Source organism: Dermacentor albipictus, chromosome 10 (assembly GCF_038994185.2).
Source record: "Dermacentor albipictus isolate Rhodes 1998 colony chromosome 10, USDA_Dalb.pri_finalv2, whole genome shotgun sequence".
NCBI lineage: Eukaryota > Metazoa > Arthropoda > Arachnida > Ixodida > Ixodidae > Dermacentor > Dermacentor albipictus.
Window position 1 is genome coordinate 4,792,265 of NC_091830.1, and position 16,695 is coordinate 4,808,959.

Sequence of the window (16,695 nt, forward strand, 5' to 3'; positions counted from 1 at the left end):
GGTGGGGAAGAGTAAAGAGGAAAGGGGCAGGAACAGCTTCTCGGCTCATGCGGCAGGCATCTAGTAAAGTACGACTAATGGGTGTTAATGTCTCTAGCGATGCCGACGAGTCGGGGTTTACAGTTTCGTCGGTTTCGTGTCGCATTCCAAAAACGCCTGTGCTTTCTTCCTTACTTTTTTTTGGCACTAGTTCAGCAGATTAAGTGTATTCGTACATGTGCAAATAAAAGTGCCTCAGAAATGCTTCTTGGCCAAGTCAGTATGGTCAGTATTTCTATCATTGTGGGTGCTCTCGTCAAAAAAGAAAAAGAAAAAAGAAGTGTCTTTCGAAATACAAATAGGATTTTCAAAACACACAAACCATCGGACTGCCGCTATCCGATGGGCGCTAGGATTTGCGCGATTGCGGCCATCACTTTGCACTGGAAGATTACTAACGCAATAGCGTTTCGCGAGCCCGGTATTAGGGTGAACGGAAGCGCAAAGGGTACAGGGCCTGGCCGTGTCTCCTTGCGTGTCGTTTCAGGGGATGAACAGAGACGCAAGTGTGAACGGTCTGCACGGTGCAGCCACCTGGTGGCATAGAGCTCAACCACCACAGTAGCAATAACAAAATGTATTCTGCTTTGCTGCTGGTGTAATTTTTTTGCAGGAGTGTAATCGTTAACACATTGTTTTTGTAAATTTTTAAAATCTTTTACACTTGGTTAGAGCAATATTAGCTCTTTTTTTTTTTTAGATGGTTAAGCTCTGCGCCAACGGGTGGCTGGACTGTGGAGACCGATGAGGCAGCTCAGGTATGTCTACGTTAAAGTTCCTTCATCAGCTTGAGTTTGTGCCTCCACCGTTCTGTCGAAACATTCTGCTAGTGTGTGATTACCGGAATACCAGACACATTCGGTGCTACGACAAAATGCTCGCAACGCGCGCTGCTTCGATAGCTCTCGCTTGGGGTTGACGGGCAAGTGGCTAGCGGGAACGTTTCGCGTGGGCGGGATCCAAAACAACCGGAAGTGGACGATGTGACGTCGCATCGTGACGCAGAACCAGTCAAGGCGGAGCTTACCCCCATCGCTCGGCGAATGAGTTGACGAGGAAAAGCATGGCTAGGGAGGAGGGTAACTCGCAATCACTTGTAGCTCTATTAATATGTAACGCTTCACTTAAATTGTGGTGCGAATGTTCTACTTAAGCTGTACCCTACGAGTCTACAAAATTTGTCCTAACCGTTTCAGGGGCCTTTTAAATTTTATTTGGTGCGAGGCATGCACAGTGGGTGGCCTGCACTCTTCTCTTAAAAACTTAAAAGAAAAAAAAGATCTTGCACTCATTGCTGCATTGATTTTATTTACAGTTGAACCTTCTCAGAATGAAGTTGCATCCTACATGAACATACCTTTGTTATACACAACATTCATCATAATTATATATTTGTTACATACCAATTTCAGCGATGAATATTTTAGATTTGCTTCGTCATACCCACTGATTTGTGCTTGTTCACTGAACTGAAGTTTGACTGTATTTATACACGCTACAGCCCTAATAGGACTATAGCATGAGTTGCAAAAAGTAGAGAAAAGAGTAAAATCTGCAAAAGGTAAACACAAGCAAATACTATATCATGAGAAGAATAAATACTAGAAGCAAATAAACAAATAACACAGGTAAAGCAGCTTACATATGGGAAAAGTTCTCGCATATACTAAAGACTCATTTAATGGCAAGAAATCATAAGTATTGGCAGCGAATTTATCAATTGCAGTGTACAAGGAACAAAAGGCATTAGTATGTTCAAACTGTGAGAATTATGAGTACAACTTTCATTTTGCCTTTGTCGAAGTTCCTCAGCTTTAAGTGGTGACCTAAACATGGCAGGTATGATGTCACCTGGTCACTCCTGCCATCTGCTGTATGACAAAACATAGCCTTTGAGATCGGCATCCATTACTCATGTAAGAGAGGGGGAAGGAGGGTGATGTAAACATCACGAGCGCAGACAAAGGCAAATTTACATTTCTCTTTTTGACAAACCAGGCAAGTAACAGTGCTAAGAGTTACGTAGAATGATCCGGACCATAAAATGCAATCTTACATTTACTGGACCATAAATGCAATCTTTTTTGAGCAAAAGCAAAGCAGCAGTAAGTGCAAGACCTTTCTTATAATGTTTAAGGGAATAATGCAGGTGATCACAGTATGAGAGTCTCCATTAAACTGTCCACAAATAGAACGAAGGTGCTTTAAAAGCAACAGGTGCGCAGATGCTGAACATGCTTGGTGATCATGACTGACGATTATATTGCAGGCTGGCTCACTGGTGACAAGACAATCAAGAGACTTGCTTGGCTGTTTTATATAAAGTACACTTATTTGGATAAAGACATTGCAAGGCCATCACCAATCTTTACCAGTTACAACCCATGCAGGCTCTCTCGTTAGGAAAGCCATAAACACTGTAGCATCTGAGCAAGCTGTAGAAGATATTTCAGCACACAGATGTCAAGCAAAATTCAAATGGGAGTAACGTAGATTTTTTCACTACACAAATGCAACAAACATCTGCTGACTGTTTTCCCTGTCCATTTCATAATCCAACATTCAGATAAGCGAGATAATTCTTCTGGTCCCATGAAATTCAAATTAATAAGGTTTTACGGTACTGGGCAAACAGCTCACAGGCACTAACTGTACAAGTATTTGTGCAGTCATTTTCATCTTACCGAGCCTATGGCTGTACAGTTGAACCTCATTATAACAAGGAACATTCAACATGATAGTACATTTGCTATATTCATTACATGCTGATACCAGTGAGAAATTTTTATTTACTTTGTTATATCCAATAATGAGTTATGCCTGTGTGCATATTGAGGTTCAACTGCAGTAGATATATGTGATACTAGGTCAAGTTGTACCGATAACAATTTATTATTTTCATCTGAGATGTCATAAACTTGGCTCCCACTATTATATTAGCGCAAACACAAAGCTTAAAAAAAGAAAATAAAAAGCGCAGCTCTCCAGGAGGTATTTACACGCAGTGAACCACATGTCTGGGCTACAAAATAGCACACAATCCTGTTTCAATGCACAATCAGGAAGCAGATGCACCACAGCCGATGGCCAGGTCAAACACCGGAATAAAGTGAGAAAAAATAAACATAAAGTAGAAACACGGGATACAAGAGCAGTGGCCTCTTGTTCTGCAGTTCCTGTACACAGAGCAGCGAGCCAGCACTGTACGTTGCCCACAGAACGCCAAGCAGCTGAGGAGAGAGAGAAAGGTGAGAACTAGATTCAATCAATTCTGTCTGCACACAAAATAGGAGCAGAAGCTAAAGACCATACAGACTGACAGAGGCTTCTGCTTGTACAATGCAATGTCCAGTTTCATAATGGCTTGGTAGTCGTGTTGGTTTTATATGGTGAACGTGTTGCAGCATGAAAAAAACGAGCGAAAAGTAGAGAATGCAACGCTCGCGATAGCTCAACTTTAAAGCAGACTACTTTTCATGCACACGATAGATGCGCAGCAAACCAGACATAAAAATAACTATCACACATATGTAGTCACCACATAATTGCAACTGCAATTTCGTGTTAAACAGGAACATGAAAGAGTTCCACCTCCTTCAGCTTGAAAAAAGGTGAAATTTCTTCTTTAAAGAGGAACATGAAGAAAACAGGAACATCTATGAGAACCCCTTCAAATAGAAACAAAGAAATTTCAGCTCTAAGAGTTAAAAATTCTCCATGTCCCTATTTAATGTGACAGTCATTCTTATGTCTAATGTACCGTACATACTGGGTGTTTCTGCGAAGAACTTAAGTAATTCTTAAAATCATCTGGGGCAGATAGCACAATGAGCATCCTTGAGCTGGATTGCCCAAACTGGCAGATAATATTTGGAGGAGAAACAGAAATGCATAAATAACTTACTGACAATTCACTAATTAAATTGTTAACTAATTCCCTTACAGTACATAGTGCAAGTTACAAGTAGTAGCTTGGGAGTCCTCAAGGTAGATCCGATTGGAACGAATTCACAGGATGACACCAGTTTCAATATATTAATTCTTGAACTTTGTGATGAAATACATTGGCGGTCCGGTTACTTTCGTGCTTCAATGCATAAAAAGGCATTTTGTTAAAAAAAGTAAGTGGAATGGCAGTGCATTTTTACAGCAAGCCTGATGGTGCATATTTCAAAAATGATGTCATCCATAGGAATCTTTTCCAAGCAAATACACCTTGCAATCTCACGAACCACAATTTGCAATATGTGACATAAGGTAACTAGTTAAAGACATAATTAGTAAATTCTTGTTTATTAGTAGATTATGCATTTCAATTTCTGTTCAAATAATGTCCGCCTCTTCGAGTAGACCAGCTTAAGGACTAGAATTGTACTATCCGACACAGGTGATTTTTAAAAATTACTTAAGGTCTGCACAGAAACAACTGGTATACCATGTACTGCATTTGCGAAAGTAAAGTCTGCTTGAGTGCTGCACTACTGTCTTCTCCCTCGAATTTTTATGCTGCAAGATGTTCACCATAACATGTGGGTTGTGTCCAGCACACAAATCGTAAAACCTTGTCCTGAAATAACGGTAAGTGTCGCGGTGCAGAGCTATTGGATACAAACATGTGTACAACCCAAGAAGAACACACTCAAAGTGCACTTTGTTACAACATGCAATTGTAACACAAGAAAGAAGACAAAACAAAACTGCCCATTCACAATATAGTTTCATTCAAACAAATTCGGCGTTTGCTATGACAAAATAATCATCTGAACCTGCCATAAGGTCACCAATAAAGTTATGTAGGTCATTTAACAAAGGCATCTGGTAATTGGCTAAATATTTACTGTAACTGGTTCTAACTTTTGACATATTAGTCTGCTCAAGTGTAAACATATTGCACACGTATCAGAATTCACTATGGTAACTTAGCACAAATTTGCTAACAGACACAAGCAAAAAATAGACAAGGATTTGTTTGGTTTGTGTCTGTCTGCTACTTTTTGCTAACTTACCATACTCACAATACAAGAGCAACTACAACAGTCAGTCCTTCTTTTGCTATAGAATTGGCAACATTAAAGACATTTCAAATACAGCAGGCACATCTTGCACCAAGTGATAACTATATAACAGTAATAATTTGGCAAAAAATACTAATCACAAGAAAGTAATTTGTAATTGTTAAAGGGGCCCTGAACCATTTTTATCGAGTTGAGAAATGCATTTGAAGTAAAAATAGACTATATGAGAAATACTTTGCCACAAAAAGTACATTAACACGTTCAGCTGAAGTGGAGTTATTGGCAATCAAAGGTTGAGTACAATCCTTGTTGAGGTGCTCCCGTTCTTTCTTCAATGCCTTGCACTGTGAAGGCTACGAAGGAGCAGGCTGCATCCACTATGCTCTGCCTATTGAACATCACTGAGGTACACAGTTCAAATTTGACTTTGGATGTTCATATAGATGCCACAGCTTCCAATTTTGGCGCCTCCGACGTGCCAAACACAGTTGTGAGCTCAGTGAGCCACAGTGCACTCAGCCAACGGATTCATTGTGGCATCCCATGGCTGCTGCCGTATCCACGCTACATCGCAGACTGCAGCTACATGTGACTGTAGTGCGTATGCACAGCATTTGCTTTGTGCACGACAGGGTTCGAATGCGCGCTCGCACTCATGTGCCCTAGTCCAACCATGCTACATGGTGCAGACCAGCTTTGCCCTGTTTGATCAGGGCAAAGCTTGGTTGACTAACAGATACAACTTGACCAACAGATACCAGCTTGACAAACAGATACAACTTGCACATTTTGAAGCACTGTCACTAGCTCAATACGAAGCGAAGACTGCCAAGGCACCTAACTAGGAGTGGCCAGGAGTGAGCACGTGCTGGCAAGCGTTCATGTGCTCTGACCTAAGCTTCATGTGGTTTGAGGGTAGTTGAGTGTTCAAAGCCAGTCATAATCACCGAGACCCGACAGCTATGACACCAATGAGCAGGGTGGCCAAAGTTTAATTCCTACGCGGTCAGCCATGGCCGAGTATGAGCAAACGATTGTAGGCTTCTTCTGGAAGTAAGTAACTATTATCAAAATTCAAAAGCAGATTTTTGCTCACTTCAGCCTGTTTATTAAACTGCATCAGCAAATATACACAGTAACAATAGGAAAAAGTGCACTGATCCAAACACCCTTGATTAACTTCAGCTATTGGCCAATAGCAGCCGCGTATGGGAATCTGCTATATTATGAAATAAGGCAGCCTGAAAAGATTGAGGAGCAGGCTCTTGTTGAAAAGACAAGTGTTTGAGATAAAAGTGACTCTGTGCTATATCTTGGGAGCTTCACATGCCGCGCACGACTGAAAAATTTGGCTGAGGTGTTCACAGCAGCGTATGCTACCTGCAGACTGTTTTTTCACCAAGCCCTTTAACTCCTTTAACGCTCCTTTAACTAAAATGCTGCACCGTGGTAGAAAAGAAAAAGCGAAGAAAAGATTCAACCTTACTTCTGCATGTTCTAGTAAAAGCAACACTAATTTGTCAATCAAAGATACACTTGCTTCAACTCCTACTGTACTCTGTTCGTAACAATACCCACAATTCCTCTCATCCCAGTGTCAAAAATATGCTAGTTCAGAAGGAGCCACGACTCCCACTCAAGAATGACAAGCAGCGTGCAATGAAGATGTACACTTAAGCAAGACTCAGACGGTGCCAGCTAATCACCTTGAACGTCAATTCCACGTAGTAGAAAGGTCTGACCAGAGGCAAAGTGGTCGCAGTGACTACAAGGGGCAGGACAGAGTAGCCAATCACTCCGAGGCACTGAGAGTAGCTCACCTGGAAAGAGAAGAAATGGGCAAAGAGCTTGAGCTAGTTGTAATCCCAAATTTGGCTACAGTTGAAAGCAGGAAGGGCAGGACGCTTTAACAACTGCCACATCCTTATTTGCCAGAAGATTGAATGCGTGTGCAAAGCATGCGTAAGCTTTCCCATTGTCCTGAACTATCACTTAATGGCTAGTGGTTTATGATGTCATAGACGGTGCATACTAATAGAGGGAGTTTCAAAAGTCAGTGGGTGATCTTTCGTGCGAGACCATGGTCTCCGCTGCACGCAGCAGAATAGTATTTGGTTAGCATGTTCATGGCGGCATTGCCTCCGGGTTTTTATTATGTTTAAAAAATAGTGCAGTGCACCTCTGAACAGGCAAAGTACAAAGGTGCTACGCAATTCCAAGTGCTGAGCAAAGCTAAGTACCTAGAGTCACAGCAGCTAGCAAAAGATTTATAGTTGAACACTAAGAGTCTCTCGATTAGGCTTTAATTAAGTTTTAACACTACCTGCCAACCTGTGAACATTAAAGTTTTTTGAAATCCTGTGCACATGAAAAGGGGCAAGGGGGGATAACACAAATTTTTCAAAACTTTGGTCTAGCACATGCTTGTAGAACACATACATTTTATTCAGGATTACATGTAACTTTAGACACAGCGTGCAAGCAGCAGCAAGCTTGGAAAGCAAAGACTGAAGATGAACCGGGAGCTTTAGATTAGAGACTTCTCCAGCGACTTTGCTGTTGCCAGTTTTGCCTGTTTCAGGAACTTGCTTGAACGAAGTACTCCTCTTCTATATGATGCCTTGTGCTGAGGCAACAGGGCAGCACAGGTACTATCAATTTTTTTATGTATGCAGTTGTTGTAATATTGCGTAGCCCTACTCTTTAACATCTTTACAAGTTTTGTTGCAACTGAATATTTTTTGTAAAGCTTGACGTAACATTTGTAAAATTGTGAGTCCGAATTTTTAGACTTCATAAAAGCTGACACTTTTCATTTTATGTGAAGTTCACAATCACACACTTCCCAGATGCAACATGACATGAGGTGACACATCTCACCTCTCCACCCAGAACTCGGGCCAGAAGAAAAATGACTAGTGATCCAAAGATCCACATGGTGACAATCCATGAGACCACCTGCAAATGATAATAGTAGTGAGTAGGGGCACCTAATGGTGCTTCTATTCTAAGCTGCAAAAGGATATTAAAGCAAAGCTTTCGTTGGTTTTTCTTGCGTGGATGGCTGTCTGGCCAAGTAAATTGGACCAATCTTGAAGACAATAATGAAAGAAGGCACCCTTGGCGGGTCAATCACGATACCAGTTTATCATGCTTGCCCTCAGAGGTGTTTAATGTGCTTCGTAATGTGGGGCGATCCTGGACACATAACAATGTCAAAGCACCCACAGCCTCACAGCATTAACCAATAGATTTAACCGATAAATGTCGCCATCAGCATATCGCAGGAAGTTAGCTGCGAAACTATCAACTGACTTTGAAAATTATCGTCACATGGTTTCTGCCTAATTCTTTCCTAGATCATATCACACAACGCAACAATTATGAAAGCCCAGGATCACAATGCAATCATTACAGAAGCCAAGGCACCCAAGCATCTGGGTAGAGTCCTACTAACGGTGTTATGCTGTACGCAAAAGGCAATTTAGCAATCTTCACAAACTACCATTAGCATAGACACTATAATTAGATCACACAATGAAGCCTGTTTTACTATACATAAGCAGGAGCATTCAAGGTATTATGAGATTGCTGATGCATGGCACCGAGCTATGTACACGTACTGTGCTGTACAAACAAATGTCAGAGAACGAACAGTTCACAAAAAGCATGTGAAGAGGACCACAAAAGAAAAAAATTCTCAGCAATATGTGACCTCACCAAATGAGCGTATGACTTGCACTTGCACGCTTGGCTACTTGATTACTTGTACACTATTCTTCTCACTGGTATTTTTTATGTATTCCTCTCATTGTAACTTTACCTGATATAGTATGCTGTACAGTGGCACCCTAATCTTGTACCAAGATTTTGCATTCAGTGATAAGAAGCTTATGCTATGGGACCTCCCATACACTCACATGTCTATCCATTTGTTTATATTATGTGAATAAACGATTGACTGACTGAGACTGCTCACTGAGAACTGGCCATAGATGGAGACAAGGGAGAAGAGAATGACGACCAGAAGGGGTCCCCAGAAGTCAGGGCTGTCTCTGACCAGCTGCCGCTTGTAGCCCATAAAAGGAAAAGGCAGTAACACGCAGCACACTTTGTAGTAGATGTCCTTCAGGTCAATGTCCAGCTCCTCCCTGCAAGGAAGGCATCATCTTACAATGGTACAAACTTCAACTGATGTCTACTTCTCCTCTGCAAGTGGATATTAGGGCTAGTTGGTTATTCATGATCATCTAATAGCAGCATGTAAAACAAGAGACTTAACATAGAACTAGAAACACACAAAGCACTCACTTCTGGTTCTTTTATTTATCAGAGGGTGCACTGCATAAAGAACAAAGTTCACACTGCGCATAAAAAGAACGTTAAGAAATGGTGGTCACAAATTTTTCAGTAAGACTGTCTGTCAATCAATAAATCTGACAGAGAAGAGAAATTATAGAAGTAGATTTGATTGTCAGACTTCGTGAGCAATGCCAGAGAAGCAACATCTTTATTTCCTAACTATGCATTAGATTTAACAGATATGGCAAATTAAGTGATAGTCTCTGTCAACCACATACAGTGCAAATTTTTGCTGAATACCAGTCACTGCTAGGCTGTGTGCTATGGTTGTTTGCATTGTAGGTTAGCCAAAGCTTTAAAAAAATAATAATAATTGCCTGCTTTGATACCCGACTTATGCTGCCTAATCAGCGCATGTTTATAAAGCTGTGGCAGTGGAATTATGTCAAGTGGTTCAAAAGCCTGCATAGTGTGGTTGGGAAAGAGACATTCAGGAAGTGCTGCACAGAGCACTCCAATGTACATTTCTCCAATGTACATTTCAATTTGATGCAGACACACTGGCTGCTTAGAAAATCTTTTGCAATTGTGAGGGGGGGGTATACAATTGCATTGCAAATTTGAAAGCAACTGAAGGAGTAGACCACCCGGTTCTGTATAATAAGTGCAGGACAATACAAGTAGAGGTTGCAGGCTCAGATACTCACAGGAGAGGTGCTTTGTCATCATCATCTGCATCATCCACCTCAAGCAACCAGCCAAGGCCTTTTTGATGCAGGAACGATGAGCCAGGCATGGAAGACGCAAACGAGGTGTCTCCTTTGCCATTGTGCGGGGAGGACCAAAGGTCCATCGTGCCGGTCAGGCGGCTGTAGTCTGTTATCAAGCGATAAGAAACCTTTACATCATAATATATGGACACAGAGAGAGCTACTAAATGGCTCCTCAGCACTTTTATATGAAAGCAGAAAATACAACTTATGGTTATAACTAACAGCATAGTGAAGATGAAGGCGAGCAAGACTTCAATGCCAAGTGATGCATCGCCTTTGCTGCGCTGTTGTTAATCATGAATGATCATTAAGTGGCCTGTTTTTTCACCTCCTTAAAATATGACCTTTGCATACAGCTGGGAGCCTACAATTTTACCTGAATAGTTGCCTGTCCTTTCTCCAGTTTTTCAGAACCCTAAAATTTATTCCCTTACTTTTATTTAAGAGTACACATAATGGATAACGTCCAATTTCATTAAAGTTCATAACTACACAGACTTCACTTTGGCTGAATTGGTTATCAATGAGTACTACACACTATCGAAGCAATCATGGCAAAGCTTCAGGGCTGGTACATGTCTAAGTTTCTTATTAAGAGCCTTTTAGCAGAACCTCAGAAAGTCAAGTACGAGGTGCTACCCAAAAGTTCAGGGAATTCTAAAAGCACAGGCAAACTGAGTGTGGTACACATTCCCACTGCTAGATGTGGCTAGAAGTATGCCTTGCGGATCAGTGTGCTGAACAACTTGCATCTAAGAAGATTGTTTTGCAAAGTGCTGTTTTGCTATGCAATGTATCACTGCTTTGGCGCATTTCTTGGCAACCGATATGGCAGACTTCAAAGAGCAAAGGATTTGCATCAAGTTTTGTTTCAAACTTGGCAAAACCGCGGCATAAACTCATCGTATGCTAGAAGACGCTTCTGGGGTCGACGCCATGAGCGAAAGTAGGATGTTTTTATGGCATAAATGCTTCAAAGAGGGTAGAATGTGTGTTGACGACAATGAACATTCTGGATGTTCGTCAATGAGCACAACCCCGGAAACGATAGCATAAGTTCGTACGGCTATCCTCGGAAACTATATATGATGTCAACTATATATGATGTCTGCAACATTGCAGGACAATCGTACGGCACAGTTCAGCTAATTTTGTCAGATGTTTTGAACATGAAGTATTGCTGCAAAATTTGTGCCAAGACTGCTCAGTGACAAGCAGAAGCTGCACAGTGTTTCTGTCTGTACGGAACTGACGCAACAAGCCAGAGACAATCGCACATTCCTCTCCAGTGGAATAACCGGGTATGAGACATGGGTTTCTGGCTACAATCTTGAAACCAAACAGGAGTCATCGCAATGGAAGCTACCAAATTTCCTGCGGCTGAAAAAGGCATGTTAAGTTCACGGCAATGGGAAGTCCGTGCTCAATGTTTTTTTTTACCTACATGGAGTTGTCCACAGGGAATTTGTACCTCTTGGACAAACCATGAATAGCGAGCTTTAATGTGACATTTTGAGGCGCTTAGGAAAGAGTGTTCGTCACAAATGTCCAGAGAAGTGGAAGAACAACTGGCTTCTTCATCACTACAACGCGCTTGCTTACACATCACTTGTTGTTTGACAGTTCCTGACTTCCAAACAAATCACAGTACTTCCGCGCCCACCCTATTCACCTGACCTCACCCCTTGTGACTTTTTCGTGTTCCCAAAGTTGAAGTTGAGGCTGAAAGGATGGCGGTTTCACACTGTTGAAGAGATCCAGTCGGAATTGCAGGCGGTCCTCAACATACTGTTGCCTGGAGAGTTCCAAGAATGCATAGAATTGTGGCAGAAACGCTGGGAACGGTGTATACATGCTCAAAAGGACTACTTTGAAGGAGACAGTGCTGATTAGGCATTATGGTGAACACATTTTTCTTGCGACTGAATTCTCGGAACTTTTGGGCAGCACCTCATATACACCTGATGGTCAACGGATATGATGCAAATCCTAGCACACTGTCTCCAAGGTTTTCAGCACACCAAAGGTACCACATAATTACGGAGGTCACATCAAGAAGCTACGCTCATTCTTAACATTCTTGGTTCTGCATCCTTTCTGGCAAGTGATAATGGCAACTTTTGCTAAGATATATTTCTTGCAATTTTATTGGCCCATTCACTGGTATTTCAAATGTTAAATTTTGTACTGAGGTTGCAACTAGGCTTCTAACACAGTTAAAAAGTTTTGTTGCAGTTGGCTTTTAAGACAAAGCTTATCCCAAAATTTTTTGTTGGAAAAGGCTCGTAAGAAGATTCCCTTTAATACCAGACAAATTTCACACTTTTCATAAAAAGCATTGCAGAGCCCCTATAAGTTGGCCGAATGAACGCACTTTTCCATAGCCATATTTTTACATGACAGCAATTTGGACATGGTTTTAGATGATCCAAGAAGACATTAGCTATCGCACTCTAATTTTCAAACGTCATAGTCTGCAAAAAAAATTTGCATGAGAGCTCTCAGCAAGAACCAGCTTGAAGCACAATGACCCAGTAAACCATTGGCTTACCAGAAATTGGCAATATAATTATAAAGGTAGCCTCAAACATGGTGATAATAATAAAGGTAGTCAGTGAGGACACAAAGGCATTAGGCAGCAGTATTTATATCTTAAAGGGACCCTGAAACGATTTTGGCGATTTTCTACAAACGTACTGAGTCGTTAGAGTAGGTTCTTCTGATCATTAATTGATGCATCTAAGTGCTCTGCGTAAAGCGTGTAATTTATTATAAGGTTTTAAAAATACACATCGCTGCCGATCGCAGCGCACTGCTCGGCGGAATTTTAAGCCGCCCCTACCCATATGATGCAAATAACCCATCTTACGTCATAAGGGCGAGCTATCTGATTGGCTGACCAGGGCGCGTGGTCGATAATTTTTCCAACTTTATGGTGAACAAATGATGCTCGTAATAGTTGGAATGTTAGTTATACTTTGTTTTTGTAAAAAGAAAATAACTTAAAGAGAATACACAAGAATAGTTTTTTAGTACACTTCAGCACTTCCGGCACACAGCAAGTGTCGTCTGCTTGTGTTACAACGTACTCCATTTTGACGAGAGCTCCGCGATCAGAGTCGGTCTCAGTCTTTTCGCGAGCACTATGATTCGACTTTGTTGCCTTGTGGACTGCAAACCTAGCGACCTGCAAACCGCGAGTCCAGTATTAGGGCAAACGCAAGCGCAAGGGGACAGGGTCTGGCCGCTTGACTGTGCCGGGATGAGCCACGAGATGAGCAGAAGGGCAAATGTGAACGGTCTGCACGGTGCAGCCACCTGGTGGCACAGAGCTCAACCATACACAGTAGCAGCAACGAAGTGTCTTCTTTGCTGCTGGTGTGTATTTTTCGCAGGAGTGTAATCACCAACACGTTGATTCATAAATGTTGAAAACGCTTTACACTTGGTTAGAGCAATATTAGCGCTTTGTTTGACTGGTTAAGCGCTGCGCCAGCAAGTGTCTGGACCGTGCAGACCGATCAGGCTGCTCACGTACGTCTACGCTAAAGTTCCTTCATCAGCTTGAGTTTATGCCTCCAGTCATTTGCCGAAATGACCAGCTTGCCTGTTTTTAGCGGAGTACCGGACACGTTCGGCGCTACGACAGAATGCTCGCAACGCACGCTGCTTCGATAGCTCTCGGTCGACGGCCAAGCGGCTAGCGGAGAGGTCTCGCGCGGGAGGGGGCGTGCTCCTAAACAACCGGAAGTGAACGATGTGACGTCGCATCGTGACGCTGAACCAGTGAAGGCGGAGCTTAGCGCCGCTCGCTCGGCGAGCGAGTTGAGGAGGAAAAGCATAGCTAGGGAGGAGGGTAACTTCTAATCGCTTGCAGCTCCATTAATACGGAACGCTTCACTTAAATTGTGGTGCGAATGTTCTACTTAAGCTGTACCCTACGCGCCTACAAAATTTGTCCGAACCGTTTCAGGGGCCCTTTAAGTGCAGCTAAAAATACTGCAATCTATATATACTAATTTAAAGCTGTATTTATTAAAAACTAACACAAAAAATGATATGCTGGCCTCACAGCAACTAGCATTTACATCTGCCAACCATGGCTTGCAATTTAACTCTACTTAATCAATCCGTCGCTGTCATTGATAAAATGATAAATGAAAGACATTTGTAAAAACACAATGTTGTACCAATTAGTTTGACGCGGCTTGCAAACAGTTCCAGAGAACACGAAGGATAAACAGGGAGACACCAAAATCACAAGGCATGATAACGATTTAAAGTTTATGTTGTGGGAGAATCGTGTACCAGCATGCTCTAAGTTATGGAAGTCTGTGCTTCCTATCGGAACTGGGATTAACATGTCGTAGTTTCTTGGTTTTTCTTCGTACACTTGTGATGATGTGTGTCTTCGGCCTATTGCATATTAACCAGCATTTATTTTGCACAATCAAGCAATAAACCTTCACTTGCTAGTGCACCTCATGATTGTTTTGTCTTTTCCTTGTTTGTCCTTGATGCTCATTAATGTCATTTGTAAGCCAAAATATTCACGATGATGAGATGCTTACATGGCACTTAAACTTCACATGGCCTTTCTGACTACTCTTGAAGTTACGGACAGCACTATTATGTTTAACCTCATTAATCGTGGTTGTGCGACAGTGAAAACTAATGGAATTGACGAGTTTAAGGCATGACGACATCAGGGCTCAAATTCACAACACACCTCTTATGTTAGGACCATTTTTCATAGCCCAATGCATTAGCTTTGCGAATGCATTGGGCGTTACGACTCGCCTATAGTTGTCAAAAAAGTGGTGCTTTTGGGTGAGAAGTTATGAGAATATTACCAACGAAGGCCGCATTGAAAAATCGCGCTTTAGAAAAATAGAGATACGCGTAGTAAGTGCCTGCCGCCTGGAACCATAGAGTTTCTCACTACATTACCTAGAGGGAAATCTGGCGCTGCTGCGCTGTGGTATGCATGGGAATGCCGGTATATTGTGGATTCGGATTGGCATCGTTCTTGTAGAGACAGGACACATTGAAGACGGCTTGGCAAGTACCGTTCCGTCTGTCACAATGATTCATTTTCTAGTAGAATAGCATGTGAAAAGCTGTTTTAGCTTTATTATTATGCAAAAACATGTTTTGTTTAACTATGAGAACTTGTTATTTTGTGTACGACTACATGTTACGTAAAAAGTATCAGTGGGCCGCTAAAGTTGGAGGACAGACGACAAGGTTCACGCCCGCTTTGAAACAGTTGGTCGTCTGTTCTTGCTTTTCTTCGCTTGGTCATGCATCGTGGATGAGTAAAGATGTAATATGCGTGAATGGAAACATTTTATGAAGATTTTACTTTGAGAACGCGTTATTTGCGTAACCATATCCACGTTTTAGACGAAGCCTCTTACAACACCAGCCAACACGAGCCTCGCAGACACACATAACGTCATTCCCATGACGGCACGGTGCCCCCTAAAAAAACTCCCATAGACGGTGGCGCCAGATTACCCTCTAGGTGTTATAGTGAGAAACTCTATGCCTGGAACAGTATGGGCACTGAGCCTTTCGAAAGTGACGTCACGGCCCAAAGCGCGCAGACCTTCCGTTGTCTAGTGTGTGTTCGTGTGGCCCAAGGTTTCGTCTGCTCTGCTGGTAATCGAATTGTTTGCATAGGTCCTCGTCAGCCTCCGGAAGACGAAGAACAATTTCCAACGTGTCAACCGATACTTTGCACAATCCACGGTTACACCGCACTACTGACAAGGGCTTCTGCACAAACTGCCGTACCAGGAGTCGAGGTCGACATGAAGACGAACTCGTCCAGAGGCTTGGCCGGTGCCTGCGACGAAATGGTCGGTACAGCAGCTGTCGCCGTAGCTGCGGCGGCTGCTTGAACGATGGGCGAGTCAGCGTCATAGCCGTTTGGTTCGTCAGTGTCCATGGAGATTTTGACGTAGCTGCCAGAGCCCGTAGAACTCGAGTCCGAGCTCTGTCCGTTGTCGCTGTTGCTGCCGTGAACGGGAATATCCATCATGCTCATCGCCAACGTAAGAGGTATTCAAACAAAACAGTTTTGCCAAATCGTGCTGTCAGCATCCGCAGTGGCGCTCCTGACACGGCGAGAGCTTACAGAAAGATCACCGCAATCGTGGCTCATTCATGTTGCGTCGACACGTACTGCCACGAGGCGACTTTGGTATTTTTACGACGCAACTTGTGAGCAGTGGCTGTATTAGGACGCCATCGTTAGCATTTGCTTGTGTAGGTCCACGTCGTCACCATAGAATAAAGAACCAACTTGAGAGGACCATGGCCACGGTGAACTTGCACGGTAGTAAATAAACGACGTCTTAATACACGGACACTCCACCTCACGCACAACAAAAATAAAACAGCAATTGTTTCAGTTGCCAGGCGTTGTTATATAATACCCGTTCACCGTCAATTTTAGACTAATTAAAGCAAACAAACTTTATCGTTTTCAAATACATTTTGACTACATTCACAATTTGACAATAAAATTCAAAGGTTAAAACGCTTACTTTATTAATTGT

General features: G+C 42.4%; 1 protein-coding gene across 1 annotated transcript; it reads right to left on the bottom strand.

Annotated features, from left to right (window-relative positions):
• Nucleotides 1–2,912: 2,912 nt before the first annotated feature.
• Nucleotides 2,913–16,544, bottom strand: LOC135920316 (protein YIPF4-like). Its single transcript, XM_065454526.1, has 6 exons — nucleotides 15,929–16,544; nucleotides 10,064–10,232; nucleotides 9,034–9,205; nucleotides 7,935–8,012; nucleotides 6,761–6,874; nucleotides 2,913–3,269 (listed from the first exon to the last, which is right to left on the bottom strand). Exons 1-6 carry the CDS (start codon nucleotides 16,179–16,181, stop codon nucleotides 3,132–3,134), a joined length of 924 nt encoding a protein of 307 aa, XP_065310598.1. The 5' UTR covers nucleotides 16,182–16,544; the 3' UTR covers nucleotides 2,913–3,131.
• Between the last annotated feature and the right edge of the window lie 151 nt (nucleotides 16,545–16,695).

Bases quoted from the DNA above. Each gene is read 5' to 3' on its own strand.
- LOC135920316 (XM_065454526.1), bottom strand. From the start codon at position 16,181: ATGAGCATGATGGATATTCCCGTTCACGGCAGCAACAGCGACAACGGA. The intron at 9,206-10,063 runs GTGAGTATCTGA...CCTTCCTTGCAG, and splicing joins GATGACAAAGCACCTCTCCT to GGAGGAGCTGGACATTGACC. The intron at 6,875-7,934 runs GTGAGATGTGTC...TTCTCTTTCCAG, and splicing joins CCCGAGTTCTGGGTGGAGAG to GTGAGCTACTCTCAGTGCCT.